This window comes from Euleptes europaea, chromosome 4 (genome assembly GCF_029931775.1).
Source record: "Euleptes europaea isolate rEulEur1 chromosome 4, rEulEur1.hap1, whole genome shotgun sequence".
In the NCBI taxonomy this organism is placed as follows: domain Eukaryota; kingdom Metazoa; phylum Chordata; class Lepidosauria; order Squamata; family Sphaerodactylidae; genus Euleptes; species Euleptes europaea.
In genome coordinates, this window is record NC_079315.1 from 122,286,003 (window position 1) to 122,306,689 (window position 20,687).

The following is a 20,687-nucleotide window of genomic DNA, read 5'->3' on the forward strand; positions in this document are numbered from 1 at the left end:
GGTGGGGTGAGAAACAGGCAGGAGGAGCAGTTTCGGGTGGACTTCTGGGGAACTTAAGATTTCTTGCAGTAGAAGATCTGACCACAGAAATCCAGGCTAGATGACTCTTACCGGGGACTGTCTTTGCTAGAGGATGCAACCACAGTGAACAAATTAACCCCGGGTTCAAAGGCCTTCACTTGCACAATGTAGCCCTATTCATGCTCTCTTACCCTCACCTACCTCACAGGGTGTCTGTTGTGGGGAGGGGAAGGGAAGGTGATTGTAAGCCAGTTTGATTCTGCCTTAAGTGGTAGAGAAAGTCAGCATATAAAAACCAACTCTTCTTCTTCTTCTTCTTCTTCTATTCACATGTTGCCCTGAACATCCCACATGTATGTTCAAACATCTGTTTGCGAGAAACAGCTATTGCATGTTCATTTTACAAAGAAAACTGGGGACCAGCCCCTCAATAAATGTGGTTTTTATATCACACATTCAGCTACATTGAGTGTAACATGAGGAATTAATTACAGGTGAAGCATAGGATGATCATATGCAAAGGAGGTGATCCCAGATGCTGAGGTCTTTGAGGTCTTCCTCCCATGGGTGGGTGGAAACCTGTGATGGACTTTTCTCAGTGGCAAACTCAAAGATAAGCAACCCCCCCCACCCCCAGGATTGCATGCCTACCGCTATTCAACAGGCAGGTAACGATCATCTTCTTTCAGCAAGCCTTAGGGCTTGTTTAAAGATGGGCAGAATCACAATGTGGAGTTGATAAATCCCGATTCCTGGCAACTGCATTGGCCTTGTTTTACTTCTTTGTAAGTTTTTGTGATGTTGATTTAACTTTAATCTGTCTGTTGTAAGCTGCCCTGGAGGCTGAGTAAGTCAATAAGGGATCTACAAATGGCGGAATAAAACAACTAAAAGGAGGGCAAACATCTGCTGAACCTCTCTGAGAATCCTGGGGGGGGGGGCAGTTTGCTGTAGGGAGGGTGCCAGATTCCCTCTTCCACCCAATGTCCTCCTTAGCAGTTGGTCTCATGAACACATGTAGCTGCCTTCTACTGAATCAGACCTTTGGTCCATCAAAGTCAGTATTGTCTACTCAGACTGGCAGCAGCTCTCCAGGGTCTCAGGCAGAGGTCTTTCACATCATCTACTTGCCTAGTCCCTTTAACTGGAGATGCCAGGGATTGAACCTGGGACCTTCTGCATGCCAAGCAGAGGCTCTGCCACTAAGCCACAGCCCCTCCCCAAGTGGAGGAGAGAGTCTTGTGGCATTTTGAGGTCTTTCTCATGGCCTCTGGGCTATCCCATATTCAGGGTCCACTCGGCGCCTCATCCCGAGGACTGGTGCTCACCCCTCCCTCCTCTGGAGTCCTCCCTCCTCATGAGCCCTGAGGGCTCTCTGTCTGCCACAACAGCCACAGCTAATTCACCATCATGGATAGTCTAGCCATCATTGCAGTTTCCTTCTTAGAATCAGAATCATAGAGTTGGAAGGGACCACCAGGGTCATCTAGTCCAACCCCCTGCACAATGCAGGAATTTCACAACTACCTCCCCCCCCACACACACACCAGTGACCCCTACCCCATGCCCAGAAAATGGCCAAGGTGCCCCCCCTCTCATGAACTGCCTAAGGTCATAGAATCAGCATTGCTGACTAATGGCCATTTAGCCTCTGCTTAAAAACCTCTAGGGAAGGAGCTTCCTGTTCACCTTTTCAAATTCTTTATTCTTCCATCGAACCTGGGGTTGCTAGGACCCTGCCAGGGGCAGGAAGATCCCTGGGCCCCACCCCCTGCTGCTGATCAGCTGGACAGCAGGGGGGCTTTCTGGCAGCGGGAGGGGGGAGGCCTAGGACAGCATTGCAGCGATATTACCAGGGACACAATGATGTCACTGACAACGTTGCCGTGATAGAATCCTAGAGTTGGAAGGGGCCATACAGGCCATCTAGTCCAACCCCCTGCTCAATGCAGGATCAGCCTAGAGCATCCCTGACAAGTGCTTGTCCAGCCTCTGCTTAAAGACTGCCAGTGAGGGGGAGCTCAACACCTCCCTAAGCAGCCGGTTCTACTGCTGAACTACTCTTACTGTAAATAAATCTTTTCCTGATATCCAGCCGGTACCTTTCCTCCTGCAATTTAAACCCATTATTACAAGTCCTATCATCTGCTGCCAACAGGAACTGCTCCCTGCCCTCCTCCTTTGAAATTTGCACACCTTCTGTTGTTTCACTCAAATTAAAGCATCCATGTGAGCTTCAAAATTTTGTAGCAAGTCTAACGCGGGGAATCTCGCCCACAAATGGAAGGATCTTATTTGCTTATTTGCATCATGAATGAGCTGCAGTAGTTATTCCAAAAGACACACACGCACACACACACACACACGCATGCACACACTTCTCGTTGTCTTCTGTTTTAACAGCATTTTGCTGCAGACATCAGAAGGGGTTGGGAGAGGGAAGAGGGATCTGATTGCCGAGGGTAATTTCCGTTTCCAGGATGAGTAAGTGAAGCAGCTCTCTTTGATGCGCATGACCCCTGATGGATGTTCTTGTGGGAGCTGACAGGGTCAGCTTTTACGAATGTGTTCGATCTTAGCAAGAAATCGCTTCATCCGTCTGAACTTTTCCACTAGTGCCGTTTATATGTCAAGAACATTCTCACCTGAAGTTCTGTGGGATTTGGGAGCTTGTGATGGAAGAATTTCTTTTCTTCTTTCCCCCAAACAAAAGGCTGGGTTCACCTGGAGAATGTTTGAAGTGTAGTTTGATTCTGGAGTTTGTGGCTGTTGATGTGGTTAGCTTCATTCATGGCCCACCTTTCTCACTGGGTCTCAGGGCAGATTACACAATAGGAAAAACAGTACAATAGGACAGTAAAGACCTCCAATGAACAATGCAGTACGAATAGGATTTCAGAACTGGAGAAAAAATGCAAACAAAATACTGTCTAAGGGAACCAAAACTGTCTAAGGCAAGACATACTGTAATGAAGAAGGAGAGATATAAAGGTAGAGGATGTTGTAGTAAAAAAAGGGGGGGTACATACCATAAACTTGACAATAGACTACACATGAATACATGTAGCTGCCTTATACTGAATCAGACCCTCGGTCCATCAAAGTCAGTATTCTCTACTTAAACAGGCAGCGGCTCTCCAGGGTCTCAGGCTGAGGTCTTTCACATCACCTACCTGCCTGGTCCCTTTAACTGGAGATGCCGGGGATTGAACCTGGGACCTTCTGCACGCCATGCAGAGGCTCTACAAACTGAGCCACAGCCCCTCCCAACTACAACAAGTGGGGGACCCTCAGGGGTTATCTCATTTCCCCCTCCCACACTCTTTTCTCTTCCCTTCCCTGAAAGCCCCCATAGCCTCTCCCCTTTTCCTGTCTCCTTCTCTCCTTCCCACCCAACAGCCAACCTACCTTTATCTGCCCCCCCACATCTTCAGCTTTCCCTCCTTCCCTCCCTCTGGTAGACTACACCTGGGGAAACTATGGCCAAGTTGCATAGGGCCAGCTGCCAAGCCAGGCCCAGTTACACAGTGGGGAACCTGCAAAGTACCCCCCATTTCCCCCTGCATTCCCTTCCCCTCAGTTTCCTCTTTCACTCCTCCCTGCAACCCCAGTATCTTCACCTTTCCCTTCTTCCTTCTCTCCTTCCCATCTACCAACCAACCTACCTTTTACCTGATCTCCCCATCTTCAGCTACATTGGCTCCTTGGCAAGGGAGGAGAGCGGGGTATAAGTTGAATACAATAAAATAAATAAAATACATTTATTCACTTCATTTACAAGCATTAAAATACAGCCAGTGCCCAGAACACACAAACCCAGAGCAGCCCTCAGACTAGAAGCAGATTGTAAAAACAATTAAAAAGATCAACCTTTAGTTAAAAGAAACGTTTTGGCCTCACACCTAAAAGACAGTCAGGCAGGTGCCAGGTGACCCTGAGGGGAGAGGGCATTCCACAGGTGAGGTGCCACCACCAATAAAGCCCTGTCTCTGTTGGCCATCCAGCTCACCTCTGCAGGCAGGGGCACAACAAACAGGGTTTGTGAGAAGATGCTTAACCGGTGTGTGTGTGTGTGTGTGTGGCTGGGCAGGGGCTGGGCAACATGGGAGGAGACGGTCCTTCAGTTGCCCTGTCTCCGAGCCATGGAGGGCCTTAAAGGTGAGAACCAGCTCTTTGAATGGTGCTTGGAAACAGAAAGGGTAGCTGATGCAAATCTTTTGGCACAGGCATGCTACAATCCCTGTACCCAGCCTCTGGATAGATGAGGCTTGTGCGGATGGATGCTTCTCTCAGCGTTCGAACAGTGCTTTAATTAAAAGATGGTTTTTTCCTGCTCAAGAACTCCCCCAATTAATCCAGCATGTTTGCTGATGGAGCTTGTTTCCTGCAGGCTCCCGTGTGAAGACTCGAATCAGGCTTGCGTGCTTGTCCGATATCCCGGGATCTCCGGGTTTGTAAGAAATGGTGGACTTGCCCTTCATTTCCTGTTCTGTGGCAGGAAGCTTCTGAGTAAACCTGGCCAAGCTTTCTTCATAAGACCCAGAGTCCATCTCTGTCTGTCGATGCATCTGATCTTCCCTCGGGAGGGAATTTGGTTCTGTGCAGTCACCTTGGGGGGAGGAAGATATTTACCACAACACCCCTGTAGCATTTAAAGCACTGGTTCCCAACCAGGGGTCCGTGGACCCCCAGGGGTCCACGAGAACTAAATTAAGGTCCGCGAAATAAAGTTATAAACACATAATAAATTAATATTTTCAATTAAAAGTTCTCTATTATAAAATATATATATTCAAATATTATTCTATGTTTAATGTTCAACTAACAGTTATGATTAAAGTTTATTTTCAAATTCTCTGAATTTTTATTTTGAACCTTGGGGTCCCTGCACTGAACAAAAAAGTCCTAGTGGTCTCTGGTCAAAAAAAGGTTGGGAACCACTGATTTAAAGGGTCACAACCATGAGGCCGAGGGTGGAGCCAATGTGAAGGATCTCCCCAACAGCATCAGTGAGTGCCAATTGCAGGGGAGAGACCCACATGGTGGGTGTTATAGAGGCTCTGTGGGATGAACCTGGGGGGGAGCCCCTTCCACCCAGGGGGCTCCTCCTCAAGAGCCCCAGATGCGAGTCAGTAGCCGTGGCTGCTACCTGATTGCTGCAATCTGGAAGTTCAACGGGTGAAACTGTCTTCCTATATCCCACAATAGGGAGAGCGGGTGATGTTCTGCTGTGCACCTCAAAAAGGGAAGGTTTTTTCCAACTGCGCAACTTTGTGGTTAAAAAGCTTAGGGCTGTTTAGCATGGAAAGAAGGCGGCTAAGGGGAGGCAAGATAGAGGTCTATACAATTATGCATGGTGTGGAGAGAGTGGACAGGGAGAAACGTTTCTCCCTCTCTCATAATACCATAACGCGGGGTCATCTACTGAAGCCGGAGGGGGAGAGATTCAAAACAGGTAAAAGGAAGTATTTCATCACACAATGCATAGTTAAAGTGTGGAACTCCTTGCCCCAGGATGTGGTGATGGCCACCAACTTGGAAGTCTTTAAGAGGGGAGTGGACATGTCCATGGCTACTTGTCAAAGCAGATACTAGTCATAGTGCATGCCTATTCTCTCCAGTATCAGAGGAGCATACCTATTAGATTGGGTGCTGTGGAACACAGGCAGGATAAATGCTGCTGCAGCCGTCTTGCCTGTGGGCTTCCTAGAGGCCCCTGGTTGGCCACTGTGTGAACAGACTGCTGGACTTGATGGGCCTTGGTCTGATCCAGCAGGGCCTTTCTTATGTCCTTATACCTATTCTCTCCAGGATCAGAGGGAGCATGCCTATCCTATTAGGTGCTGTGGAACACAGGCAGGATAATGCAGCTGCAGTCGTCTTGTTTGGGGGCTTCCTAGAGGCTCCTCATTGGCCACTGTGTGAACAGACTGCTGGACTCAATGGGCCTGGGTCTGATCCAGCAGGGCTTTTCTGATGTTCTTATGCTCTGACCAGACAGTTTTCATTAAAATGTTGATATGGTTACCAACATCACGTTGGCTGGAAGAAGAGCCAGAGAGGGCAGCAACAGGCATTGTGAGCATAGGGAGCTGCAGAGTCAGGCCACGGGTCCCTCTTGCTCAGGCATGCTTCCCCTGACTGGCAGCAGCTCTCAGGAGGGGCTCAGGCAGGATAAGGTCTGTCCCAGCCCAACTACCCAAGGTCTCTGACTTGGAGACACTGGGGCTTCTGCACACAAAGCAAATGTTCTACCGTTCAGCTTGAGTCCCTCGGTGCCCAGAGAACGAGCAAGGGTGCAAAGGATTTCTAGCATGGTTGGAATGGGAAGAAATGTAGTCCTGGCTTCTTCTAACAGCACCTATGCTTTGCACCTGGGGGAAAACGATGCCGACCGTACATCCCCAGGAGCCCACCAGCCAAACGGGAGCCTCCCCGTCTCTTTAGTTTTTTTCTCCTCAGCTGATGCCTCCTTTTCTCTGTTTTTGGTAGGCACGACTCCAAGGAAATTGTGTGTGAGAAGGATGCGCCCCCCAAGAACAGGTGTTATATCCGCTACCTTCACCTCTTCTCCACCAAGAAATATAAGGTGACGCTGACAGTCACAAACGCCCTGGGCAGGAACTCCACCACCATCTCCTTCGACGAATTTGCGATAGGTAAATTCCGTGACCAGCTCCGTTCTGCCAACTGGATCTCACGGGGGCTGAGGAGGCTGCCCAGGAAGTCAGGGATCTGAGATCTCTTCAGGGACAGAGCAGGCACTGCCCTGGCCTGCAGCACAGGGGTGTCGTTGGGCGTATGAAAAGAGGCTAGCCAGGGCCATCCAGGTCAGGGTGGGTTCAGGTTGTGTGTAAGTGCCGTCAAGTCGCTTCTGACCTATGGAGACCCTATGAATTAATGACTTCCAAAACATCCTCCCATGAACAGCCTTGCTCAGGTCTTGCAAATAGAGAGCCGTGGCTTCCTTTATAGAGTCAATCCATCTCATGTTGGGTCTTCCTCTTTTTCTGCTCTGTTCATGTTGCCATTTATTTATTGCTAGATTTAAATCCAGGAGCACCTTAGAGACCAACCAGATTTTCAGAGTGCAAGCTTTCGAGAGTCAAAGCTCCCTTCCTCAGACAAGAGCATTCTTTGCAACGCCCCTCCCACCTTCAGACTAGGATATAAAGGCTCAGAGATCTCCAGAGATCTACTCTTGTCTGACAGAGGGAGCTTTAACTGTAAGAGTTGTTCGACAGTGGAATGGGCTGCCTAGGATGGTGGTGAGCCTCCCCCTCACTGGCAGTCTTTAAGCAGAGGCTGGACAAGCACTTGTCAGGGATGCTCTGGGCTGATGTTGCATTAAGCAGGGGGTTGGACTAGATGGCCTGTATGGGCCCTTTCAACTCTATGGTTCCATTATTCTAAGCTCATACCCTGAAAATCTTGCTGTTCTCTAAAGAGCTACGGGACTCAAATGTAGCTGTTCTACTGAAGATTAATATGGCCACCCTCTGAAACCATGTAATTGTTGCTTACACATTTCTAAGCAGACACGCCAAACCCTAAAAAGTCTAGGATCCGCACCTGGGAAAATTTTGCACGAGTGGGTTGTAGTCAGACACCCTGAGCCTGGCCAAGCAATGAAGCATTCACAAGATCAGGGCAGCGTGTCCAAGCCTGCAGGGGGGGGGAGTGGCGAAAGGGCCTCGTGACTCGTCCCCAGCTCCCAGCTGTGAAGTCTTTGTGAATGGAGCTCTGCAGAGAGGCAGGGGTGCCGGAGCCGAGCGGGGCACAGCCCCCTTGCCAGATCCCGTGTTCCTTTTTCACAGCTCTGATGGATAACGCAGTCTTGACAGATGGTGTTTGCATTCTGGATGCAAACGAGAGAAAACAACAAATGCACACAGAGCGAGAGCGGGAGAACGGGCGAGCAAGAATGTTTCATCCCAGTTTCTCTAATGGGAGCCTTGGGCATATTATGGAAAGCCAGCACCTGGCATTAGAAATGTAACATCCTGACTGTGCTGATTATTCTGCGTATCAAGAGCTGTCCAGGGCAGACTCGGCTCCTTATGCACCATGAGATGTGCAGATGACAGGCCTGGATTTGCCGAGAAGGACATCTGTGTTCGGATGAGTTGGGCTTTATTGCCTCTGCCTAGTGGGATGCATGTTCTCTCAAGGAGCCATGTAGCTCTTGAGGAAGGGCATCTGCTGAGCAGAGCTGCCCAGAAGGAGAACACAGCTGAGAGAGGGGCAGTATTGCTAGGGAGACACCTGTTGAGCAGTAGGGTTTTAGGGGCGGGGCCATGGTTCAGTGGCACAGCATCTAGGATTACCAGGTCCCGCCTCTCCTCCGGCAGGAGGTTTTGTTTGGTGGTGGTGAGGTATGTTCGTGGAGGTCTTGCACATCGTCTCCTGCCTGGTCCTTTCAACTGGAGATGCTGGGGCTTAAACCCGGGTTTTCTGCATGCCAAGCAGATGCTCTTCCACTGAGCCTCAGCCCCCCTCCACCAGAGGGCTCGTCACTCAGCATGTGAGAAATACACTCCTGCTTGGGGTCTTGGGGAGACCCTGGGAGTTGGTCCGTAGCTTTGGGGTGTGAAGCCGGTCCCTTTGCTCCAAAATGCCATTCTGGTCTGTGGCACTGTTTCCCTGTGTGACATTTTAAAAATTTATTTTTAAAATGTTATATTTCACCTTTCCTACATTTGAGGAGGTTAAAAAAATACAAAATCCCCAGTGCGACCTTTCAGAACCTCACTTCCTTGTTTTTGCATATATGGAATTTATAGCTCTCCCTCCGTCCCCAGTGAAGGTTCCATCTAGCCTATAAATTGGGAAATGGTGATCTAATCCTAGAGTGATGGGAAACTTTAGGAGTTCTGTGTCCAGCAAAAGTTAGGTTACAGCAGCTTCTTAAAGGACATCTACAGGCTGGACAGAAATCTTATTTATTTATTATTTACCTTTCAAAAAATTCTGTCCTGGCTGCCTTTTCTCTACGTGTCCATTAAGCATCTGACGGCCCTTTCCCGCTTTCATTTGTTATTTAAAATATTCGTATACCCATCTTTTTCCTGAGAACCTCAGGACCCAAGGCAGGTAGCAACAGTATAAAAATATAAAGCAACAGAATAAAAAAGCCAGCATTATAATAGATCTATGTTACATTAAGACTGAATTTTTAAAAACTAGTCTGGAAACACTATGGCCATTTATGCAGGGCTGTTTCCCTGTGGTCACCCTGCTGACTGTTTGTTTGTTTGTTTATTCAATTTATAACCCACCCTCCCAGCCAAGACCAGGCTCAGGGTGGGTAACATCAACCAAAACACATCAGTTATCAACAACAACATTCATAATAATTCTAAAATTAAACAGTAAAATCCAATTAAAACCTTAAAAACTCCAGATGGCGCCCAATTTAACCCATAGTGCCCGGAATAAGCAGCAAGTTGCCCCCCCCCCCCCCATTAACAAGAGTAGCATAGAGGTGCGGGGCGGGGGGGATAAGGAGGCCAGCAGAAGATGATACCCACGGCTGCCCTCAACTGTTCCGGTGCTTCCTTTTCATTCCATCCATGTTGTTTTCTGACTGCAAATTGCCCCTCCTCTCCCTCCCGGGCTGCTGTGCCCCTTGCAGGGTGGGACATGCTATGCTCTGCCGTTATATATTTGAGAATTCTGAATGGTGAAGACTAGGGTGCCTGGAGCTCTCTCGCTATTACAACTAATCTCCAGGCGACAGAGATCAGTTCACCTGGAGAAAATGGCCACTTTGGAAGGTAGACTCTAAGGCATTATACCCCATTGGAGTCCCTCCCCTCCCCAAACCTCACCCTCCTCAGGCTCCACCCTCAAAATCCCCAGGTATTTCCCAACCTGGAGCTGGCAACCCTAGTGAAGAATGAATGGAGACAGAGGATTTCCCCTCCCTCGCTCATAATTTTAGAACTCATGGTCAACCCAAGGAATGGATTAGTGCAATTTCCAGACAGGCCAACTCATTACTACAAGATGTTGTGATGGTCGGCAGCTTATGTAGCTGCAGAAAGGCCATTGGGATATTCATGGGGGAGAGGCGACCCAAAGAACTTTGGCCCCATGGCTACAGGGAGCCTCCCTGTTCAGAGAGGGGGGGTGAGGGGCCAGTAAGGTGTGGGAGGGGGCAAGCCACGGAGGAGGGCTCTTGCCTCTTGCATCCTGTCCGTGGCCATTCTGTAGCCTCTGGCTGGCCACCGTGGGAAACCGGATGTTGGGCCAGATGGACAGTTTGGTCAGTTCCAGCGGTTGTTTTGCTCATCCGGCATCACACACCCATCCATGTAAAGTCACCCCCCTCCCCACATCTGTTTCACGCCACCCCCACTCCCCCGTAGTTTTCACTGGGCTATCAGAGTCCTCTGCCCTAGTTAAATTACTGCGGCTTTACAAAACCAGAACTGGATTGACACCAGGGGAGGAGAAGTTGGCCAGAGTCCGTCCTGCAAAACACCTGTGGTGCAAATGGCTGGAAAAAGTTGGCGCGAGCAAGCGAGCCTTTTCCGCATCACGGCGTCTCCTGCAGTGCTGACCCGGCCCCTTTTATCCCGAGGCCTCGCACAGCCTCTGACACTAAGCTGGATTCGGAAGTCATCGGGGTGCATTCAGCTCTGCGAACTCTTCGTTTTGCTGCAAGCCAAAATCCAGGAAGCCCACAGAGCCGGGCTTGGATTTATGGCTTTCCTGATGTGCTCAGAGGCCCTGTTAGTAGAAGCCGATGTCTACCCCAAAGGCTGGGCGCGGAGCGAGAGGAAGGGGTTGCACAGTCATCTGGAGAAGCTCAGAGTCCGCTCGGCCGGTGTGTCCCCCTCGCCCCCTTCCCACTCCCCCCTGCACAGCCAATGGGGGGACATTAGCCCTGACACAAACTGGGCTCCCGCCCTCCTTTCTGGCTGGATCGATCCCAAATGGAGGTGACTCAACTGTGGATGTGCTGCTGGACTCACTCACATGAGACGCCGGCTGGGGAACGATGCAGGCCATTTGGCAAGCGAGGCTGAGGCCCCTTTCAAACTGCCCTTATAATCCATTTTAGCAGCTGGTGGCTAACAGGTTTTTTTGTGTCATTTCAGAAACAACCGTTTTGGCTCACGGCTGCTAACGGATTTTTTTAAAATTTTTATTTTTTACCTTTTCAGACAAATCTATTTGTGTCCCGTTGGCAAAGCCTGGTTGAGCCGGTTTTTTATGTAAAATTGCTTTCTCCCATTTTCAGCTCTTATTTGAGCTTCTGAATTGCTGTAGCATTGCTGTTTAAAATGTCTGGAGCTCTTCCAAAAGGAGTGCTCCATTTCCCCACCTTTCTTTTTTTTTGCGGCTTATTCTTTTTCGGCTTTTTTTTTAATGTTCTAAGATTAGCGCTATAGTGCTAGACCAGTATAGCAATTTGGTGCTATATCACCAGCATTCAGGTGCATTGAGATGCTATATTGGTCTAGCGCTATAGAGCAAATCTTAGAACGTTTTTTTTAAAGCCAAATGAGAACATGCCATGAAAAAAGGCAAGGGGAAAAAAGCGCTGTTTAAAATGGCCAGGGCTGTTAGAAATGGCTCATAAACAGACTGAAATCAGTTGTATGAAACGCCTGTCATGGAATCACAGAGTTGGAAGGGGGCATACAGGCCATCTAGCCCAACCCTCTATTCAATGCAGGATCAGCCCAGAGCATCCCCGGCAAGTGCTTGTCCAGCCGCTGCTTGAAGACTGCCAGTGAGGGGGAGCTCACCACCTCTCTAGAACAACTCTTACTGTAAAAAACTCTTTCCAAATATCCATCAGGTACCTTTCCGCCCACATTATTGTGAGTCCTGTCCTCTGCTGCCAACACGAACAGCTCCCTGCCCTCCTCTAAGCAACAGCCCTTCAAATCCTTCAAGAGAGCGATCCTGTCCCCCCTCAACCTCCTCTTCTCCAGACTAAACATTCCCAACTCCCTGAGCCTTTCCTCGCAGGGCTCGGTCTCCAGGACCCCGGTCATCCTCACCACTCTCCTCTGCACCCGCTCCGTTCTGTCCACATCCTTTTTGAAGTGAGGCCTCCAGAACTGCACACAAGACTCCAGGTGCAGCCTGACCAATGCAGCGAACAGCAGAACTATGACAGCTTGCGATTTGTCCTTGTATTGCTCTACTCAAAATCGTGGCAGCAACGGGTAACATCCGGTTTAGAGTGGTCATCTGAAAGGGGCCTGAGTCTCTTTTGCCTGTGGTCTCAGTTAGCAGGAGGTGGCTTGTCACTTCGGGTTAAGGAAGGAACGCAACAGTGCCGGGTACTCGCTTGTGCCTGAGTGTTCCTCCCTGGCGCTTGCTTGGCAGCTTCTGAGTAGAGGCAGCTGTGATTCTCAGCTGTGATTTTCAACAAACACAATTGTTGTTTTTTGATATTGATGTTTATTATTTTGAGCCACGTGCTGCCTCTTTGTACAGTTACTACTATTTTCAGCATAGGTTCCCTCTTTCTCCAGTTTAACCTCCAGGTACTAGCTGGAGATCTCCTGCTATTACAACTGATCTCCAGCCAATAGAGATCAGTTCACCTGGAGAAAATGGCCACTTTGGCCATTGGACTCTATGGCACTAAATCAGTCCAATGCAGTGCTAAAGAAAACTATCTTCACCTGCCTCTTGCAGATGGAAAGTGAGGGGGCCAAGAGCACCTCCCTGGGGAGGTCATTCCACAATTGTGGGGCTGCCACCAAAAAGACCCTGACTCCTCTACTCACCGGATGAGCTTTCTTCATTGGTGGGACAGTCGGGGGAGGGGCTCTCTGTGATATGTATTCCTGGGCAGGAACATGCGGGATTCTGTTTGCCAAAAGCCCTTCCAAAGACCCATAGTCGATGCCACCTTCCATGTCTCCCACTATCTTTGTCTTCCACCAGCAAAGGAATACTTTTTTTTTTTTGGTCCGGCAGACCAATTACTTGTCCTCCTTCTAGTGTTGTTTGTGTTTGTGTTTTTAATTGATTTTTTAATAATTTTAACTGCATTTTAATTACTCAAATGTATTAATTTTTTATGTTTTGCACCTTGTAGGCGCTGATTAGGTAGAAAGGCAGCAAAAAGGATTTAAATAACAGAAAATAAATAAATACACTGCAGACTTGGTTGCTCCGCTGGGACTGGCTAGGCCTGAGGTTTATTTTTAAAGGGTCTTCAAAAACGTTTGAAATTGCATGGCTTTTTTACAGATTGGTTTGGTTGTTCTCTTGTTGAATAGTGTTGTGATGCCCTCTGGGTGCTGTTTCCTTAATGAAAAGGGGAATACGGTAGGCTCATAGATAAACAGGTAAATTTACCCTCAGTTCTATGGAGCACCCTGAATGCTTTCAAATGCTAAACTGTAATAGTCCTGTTTTCTTGGGCTCTGTTCTTGATTTTCATAGCTTATATCCTAGACCTGAGCAAGGCTGTTAACGAGAGGACATTTCGGAGGACATTGATTGATAGGGTTGCCATGAGTCGGAAGCAATTTGACAGCATTTAACACGCACATCCTAGCTGTGTATTTTCAGGACTGGTTTACTCCTAGGACAGGTGTGAGGTTAAAAGCCACAAACTCTCTGAATCAGGTGCTGCCTCAGCCATGAGCTGCAGCACCTTAGGAAAGCCACGCTCTCTTAGCCAGCGAGGGCCTCCTTTGCAGGGTTCTTGTAAGGGCTACCTTTGCAAGCATGTATGTCAAACCCTGCGGGGTGAGGGGGGAAACAGCGATGGTGGGGAGTTGCAGTGAAAAAGTAAATAGGGTAAGAGTTCAATACCTCCTTCTCCCAGCCTCCTCCTCTCTGCAGAAAATCTGGACTCTGCTGCTCCCCGGTATTTCCTTGCCTGCAGCGGTGTGCTTCTCTCACCAAGATTTTCCCTCTCTTCTTCCACGTCCTGTTTCCTTGAACAGTAAAGCCGGACCCTCCGGAGAATGTGGTGGCAAAGCCGATCCCCAACAACCCCCGCCGACTGCTGGTGACGTGGCAGTACCCTTCCACATGGCCGGATCCGGAGTCCTTCCCCCTCAAATTCTTCCTGCGGTACCGGCCACTCATCATTGACTACTGGCAACACGTGAGTGGGAACACCCATCTTCTCTCAGGGGGAAAGGGGTTTTTGTGGCTGGCACGTTCGGGCCCTGACCGGGGGGCCAGCCTCCTGATCCATTTGGGCCAGTCTTTGCTTTGACGACAAACAACGGTCACAGGAGAATGGAGTACATGATGCGCAGTTAGAATCATAGAATCGTAGAGTTGGAAGGGACCACCAGGGTCATCTAGTCCAACCCCCTGCACAATGCAGGACATTCACAACTACCTCCCCCACACACCCCCAGTGACCCCTACTCCATGCCCAGAAGATGGCCAAGATGCCCTCCCTCTCATGATCTGCCTAAGGTCATAGAATCATCATTGCTGACAGATGGCCATCTAGCCTCTGATTAAAAGCCTCCAGGGAAGGAGAGCTCACCGCCTCCCGAGGAAGCCTGTTCCAGTGAGGAACTGCTCTAACTGTGAGAAAATTCTTCCTAATGTCTAGATGGAAACTCTTTTGAGTTGCTCCTCTTTATAGTATCAAGAACAAGAGAAAAGTCAGACCGTGGGTTCTGTTCCCGGAGTGTCCTACAAAAAGAATTTGGGGACTCTGAACTCCAAAACACATCCCTACTGCAGCTAGTTTCTCCCAGCCAGACCCAAGTCATTCCTCCTGCTTGGGGGAACCCTGCTTTGCTGTGTAGTAGAAACACTTACCCTTACACCTACAGAAATGCTGCGAAGCACAGCTGGTATGTCTGCCTCAGTTTCCCCTATTGCAGAGACCACTCTGAGCTGTGACCACTGGGAAATCTTGTGGCGGTTGTCATTCCCAGAATGCCGAGGCACCCAGCTAACAGCAAAATTAACAGCAAAATTAATCAGAGCACAATCCCCCAGGGAGGTAGTTTGGAATTTCCTGCACTGTGCAGGGGGTTGGACTAGATGACCCTCATGGTCCCTTCCAACTCTATGACTCTGTGATTCTCCTATGCTAGCCCCACATACTGGATCTCTGCACAGCCCCCATTTATGTCAATAGCTCCCCAGCAGGGAAATTTCTCAGCGGACTGTGCCCTTAATCTCTGACGCTGCTCTGCAGTTTGAACATATGTTTATGGAAATCCCGACAGTCAATTCCTGCTTTGCACAAAACCAAAACATGCGGGCTATTTTGTCACATCTGGCGCCAACACCAGGAGCTGATGTTGCAGCAGGATACACGAAGAAGGTGTCTTAGTTATGACCTTAGGTACACCTCAGCAACTGGTAAACACGAAGGGGGGAAACAGATGTTGTGCCATTGATGAAGTGTGCTTGGCTAGGCGGAGTTTGGGTTCTGGCTCTTGTTTTGGAAAACGGCCAGGGGTGTGGGAAGGGACTCTTTGACTAACACTCGATTTATGAAGCTGGTGCTTTGGAGGGATGGATATTTGAGGTCTGACGAACTCAAGGGTGGAATGACAAGTTGTGCCAACCTGCACAGAACAAGGTGGTAGGATTTTTGACAGTACCACTTCCATTTGCGGTCCTACTTTTGAATGTTCCTACAACTTATCAAAGGAGCCCCGTGGCGCAGAGTGGTAAGCTGCAGTATTGCAGTCCAAAGCTTTGGTCACGGCCTGAGTTCGATCCCGACAGAAGTTGGTTTCAGGTATCCGGCTCAAGGTTGACTCAGCCTCCCATCCTTCCAAGGTCGGTGAAAGGAGTACCCAGCTTGCTGGGGATAAAGGGAAGACGACTGGGGAAGGCACTGGCAAACCACCCCGTAAACAAAGTCTGCCAAGTAAACGTCGGGATGTGACGTCACCCCATGGGTCAAGAATGACCCGGTGCTTGCACAGGGGACCTTTACCTTTTTTTACAACTTATCAAAATCGATGAATGTAGAAAACTAGCAGTGCAGAGATACCAAAACCCACCAAATGTGGGTTCACATTTGCTGTCTCCAGCATTCTCCCCCATCCCATTTTCTTGAGATGAATAGGAGGGGAGCGGGCATTTGCCCTATTGTGGTGCCCCACACGCAGTGTAGACCATGCCTAACAATTCACAGCACCAGAAAACTCCATTTCCCAGGATTCCTCTGGAGGGGGAGGGGAGTCGTGATAGCTAAACCCTTCTCAACCCATCTGTGGTGCAAGCAGTGTCCTTGGGGTGACATTGGCTCCCATATTAAACAGTCTGCAGAGAACGTCTCTTTGAGTGTTGCCTTTATTTCAGAATGCAAAACACGAGGAATGCAAAGATGCGCCGTGCTCGCAAACAAATGTGCGCCTGCACACACACACACACCCCATCCCTGTCTTCTCCCATCTCTCTTTGAACTCCCATTCTGCCTCCAAGACTCCCTCCTGTCCCTCTCCGCAGTCTAAAAGTAGGGCTATTTTCCATACATATGTTCGACATAAAACTCACCCAGCAGGATGTAAAAGGTATTTAAAGTATAAATGTCACAGCAGTTATGAGCTCTCTGGCGCGATAGATTATGAGCAGGAGATAAACTATCTTCTGTCAGAGCCCTCCGTCCTGTCAGGGACATGGAAATTGCCGGGCTGTTATCATATTTCTGCTCTCTTATTGCTTTTAGGGGTGGCTGAATGGCTGCAGGGGAAGCCGGCATTAGCAAAAGGCGGCAGGAGGCAGGAGGAGGGCCTGTCTGGCCATGGGGTGGACCCGTGAGGTCCCAAGGGGTCACCCTGACACTCCCCCCACATGTGTCTGCCTCTAGGCCACGTGGGATGGCCACAGCTAGGGAGAGGCGGCCAATCTAGAGGGCATCTGTTAAGATTGCCAGCCTCCAGGTACTAGCTGGAGCGCTCCCTCTAGTAAAATGATCTCCAGCCAATAGCTGGCCTCTTTGGCAACTGGACTCTATGCCATTGAAGTCCCTCCTCTCCCCAAACCCTGCTCTCCTCAGGCCCGCCCCCAAAACCTCCCACCGTTGGCGAAGAGGGACCTAGCATCTGTGCTTGCTGGTGTGTGTACGCACTGGGCTTCGTTGCACATGGAGGGGTCCCCACTGAAGACAAACCCCTCTCTGGGGTTCAGGAAGTGCTGCCACGCCCCAGGCCTGCATCCGCTGTGGTTGGTCTTCCAAGCAGGGACCTGAGAATCCCTCTGAGGTGCCTCCTGTGCTGGGAGGAGTAGCCCTCGGGATGGAGGAGGGCTTCTCTGGATCTAGTCCTTTTCAAGCAACTGTTCACATTAGGCTTCCGGGGGAGGTGCTTCGGGGCTTGCTGCTGACCAGGGGGCCTTCCCCCCTGCCCTCCCTCCACCTGGCTGCCAGTCACCTTGAGGCGTCCATCCACTTCAGCCCCATCAGGCCCCATCTGTCTCCTCTGCTGCCCTGATTGCCCCTCTGAGAGTCTGCCTGATACCTGCAGCCTCCCCCTCCTGAGATGGCCAAAGAGACGAAGGCAGACTCAGCTCTGCAAAAGGGTAATAAAGAGAAGGGCACTTCTGAGCATGCCAGTCCACCACCTCTTCTTCTTCTTCTTCTTCTTCTTCTCCTCCTCCTCCTCATTATTATTATTATTATTATCAGGGAGAAGCTCCCCCCGCATAATACAAGAACGCGGGGTCATTTGCTGAAGCTGGAGGGTGAGAGATTCAAAACTAACAAAAGGAAGTATTTCTTTACACAACACATATTTAAATTGTGGAACTCCCTGCCCCTGGATGTGGTGATGCCTGCCAACTTGGAAGGCTTTAAGAGGGGAGTGGACATGTTCATAACTTGGCAAAAACGTTGAACCTAATCCGGAGGGCACATTTCCTGTTGTGCTACCAGTCTGCCTGTTATGTGATCAGTCTTAAAGAGGAGTCATTTGGACTATATACTGACATGTGTGTGTGTGTGTAAAGTGCCGTCAAGTCGCAGCCGACATATGGCGACCCCTTTTTTGGGGTTTTCATGGCAAGAGACTAACAGGTGGTTTGCCAGTGCCTTCCTCTGCACAGCAACCCTGGTATTCCTTGGTGGTCTCCCATCCATATACTAACCAGGGCTGACCCTGCTTAGCTTCTGAGATCTGACGAGATCAGGCTAGCCTGGGCCATCCAGGTCAGGGCATATACTGACACACACAGACGTTTTTGGACTTGTAAAGTTGGAGTTTTGGATGGCCTTCCACTAGTTAATCACATTGATGACGTCAGCCATATATATTGGCTTACAGTGTGATATGTTGTTTCATACGGTGTATCTATAATGTGTATTGTATTGTATTAATAGATGATAATTCTGAGCCTTCGTGCTGTTTTTTGTATTTGACCACCTGGAGGTTGGCAGCCCTAAACCCAACTGAGTTCCTTTGGGAAGACCTGTGCCTCACGCCAGTCCTACATGGGAGTCATTTATTTAGTTGCCAAAGCCCCACAAGTTTTCTTTTTTAAATGAACCCTGGAAACATGATAAATGTTTCCAACTGAAGCGTCTTCTGCAGCCAAGTGGCCTGCTCTTCTGGGCCCGGCCTTTCTCTCCTATCATGCTCGCAAATTCTTTCGCAAGGCAGGCGAGAGAGGAACCCAGCTGCTCAATGGTAACGGAAGCAGGCGATTACCTGTGAAGAGAAATTCCATAGCTCAAGGCAGATGCTGCCGTCTGGAGGAGGAGGTCAGAGGACCACATATAGGAGAGGAGGAGCTGCAGAGTTTGATTGGAATATTACTAATTGTCAGGTCACAAGTCTTCATTTGTTGCCAAGTAGGAGCAAAATCAAAACGGAGCACTTTGCGGATTCCCTCTCACCGTCTTTGTGTGTGTGTGTGTGTGTTAAGTGCCCTGAAGGCACTTCCAACTTATAGTTACCCTATGAATCAATGTCCTTCAAAACATCCTATCGGTAACAGCCTTGCTCAGGTCTTGCAAACTGAGGGCCCTGGCTTCCTTGATGGAGTCAATCCATCTCTTTCCCTGCTGCCTTCGACTTTCCCTAGAGTTACCATTGGTCTCTAAGGTGCTACTGGACTCAAATTTGTCTTTTCCAAATTTGTCTTCTCGTAATGTGATGTCTGGCTGAGAGAAATAAAGGGCAGCTTAAAACATTAACAAAACTAAAGATCCCCTGATGAAGCTGAATGCGAAACGTGCAGGGATCTAGAAGTGATCAATAAACTCTCTACTTTGCACCTGGTTCTTGTCCTTCCTTCCAATGTGTGATAGCCTTTTAGCTTCTAGGGAGAGTTCAGGCTTGATTTGATCTGGAACCCACTGATTTGTCTTTTTGGTGGTTCACATTATCCATAAAACTCTCCTCCAACACCACAATTCAAAGGAAGCAACTTCCTTCCTGTCTGCTTTCTTCATTTATCTTTGTGCCGAAGTCTTATGCTAACATCTTTCTGGCCTGACCAGCAGGGCATTCATTTTTCAGGGCTGAGCCAAGCAATGCCCACTGGTTCCATAAGAATCCATTTATTTACAAATGCTCACACTGGGATGGGGCTTTGGGGGATGCTGCAACAACTGGAGTTGAGGTCAGGATCTGGCAGGTGACCTCCAGAATGTGACACATGCTGGAAATCTCTCTTCCCTGGATGCCACAGCTGCCTGTTCCTTCCATCTTCAGCCCTGGTTGCAGCTTCCAGCTGAACACGCTGCATCCTTGGTGGGAGACAGGTTGGCAGGGCAAGAGGTGGAAGTCCCAAAGAGCAGCAGCACAGTTGTCAGGGCTGAGGGTTTCACTGGACACGATCAAAAGAAGGGGAGGGGCTGTGGCTCAGTGGAAGAGCCTCTGCTTTGCAAGCATAAGGTCCCAGGTTCAATCCCTGGCATCTCCAGCTAAAAGGACCAGGTAGGAAGTGATGTGAAAGACATCTGCCTGAGACCCTGGAGAGGCGCTGCCAGTCTGAGTAGGCAATACTGACCTTGATGGACCAAGGGTCTGGTTCAGTACAAGGCAGCTTCGCGTGTGTTCATGTGGGTTGAAGTGACACCCCGTGTATCCCAAATGTGCAATAGCACAAGTTGACTCCCAAAGTATAAAGCATCAGACTTTCTCCACTGTGAGGCCAGTTAGTGACCCAAAAAGTGACTTTCCCCTGATTTAAGGAGTCTGTACAAGAGTTCTACGTCAGCTGGGTCAGTGTTGCAACTGCAGCAGGAATTCGAACTCAGGCCTGCTAGATCCAAGACCCACACTGGCCACAGCTCCGCAAGAGCTCGATCCTCTTCCCCTTCCAGGGGACTCAGGTTCCACGTGATCCTCATGCACCTGTTCACCCTTCTCATCCTCACTTTCTACAGCTGAGAGCTCCTGGCAAAGCCAAGAAGTCCCTGAATGCACTAGGATCTGCCCCCTTGAGCAGCCTAGCCCCATGCCCAGTCCAGGTGCCTTCGCCTTTCTTTTCAAGTTTCCTTTCCCCCTCCCACTCCTTTCTGAAACTCTCCCCCCCCCGCAGTCCTCTTCACCCCCTCCCCTAGTCACATGTGGCTTTTCCCATTTCCATTTCTTGCATGCTTCCCTTTAGAAATTCAGGCTATTAAGCGGCTCCTTCTTGGTCCGTGGGGGACTCTCCTGATCTCTTCCAGCTCTCCTCTGCGTCAGGAGAGGTCGGGAGTTGTGCTTCTGCTAGCGCCCCTTTTAGAAACCGCCACGCCTGCTGTGCTC

At 49.4% G+C, this 20,687-nt stretch overlaps 1 protein-coding gene across 1 annotated transcript in view; it reads left to right on the forward strand.

Annotated features, from left to right (window-relative positions):
• The window catches only part of CNTFR (ciliary neurotrophic factor receptor), a 170,994-nt gene that overhangs the window by 135,982 nt on the left and 14,325 nt on the right, over positions 1 to 20,687 (forward strand). The window contains exons 5-6 of the mRNA XM_056849097.1: positions 6,514 to 6,680; positions 13,950 to 14,113. Coding sequence (XP_056705075.1) covers positions 6,514 to 6,680; positions 13,950 to 14,113 — 331 coding nt within the window. The remainder of the gene's footprint in view (positions 1 to 6,513; positions 6,681 to 13,949; positions 14,114 to 20,687) is intronic.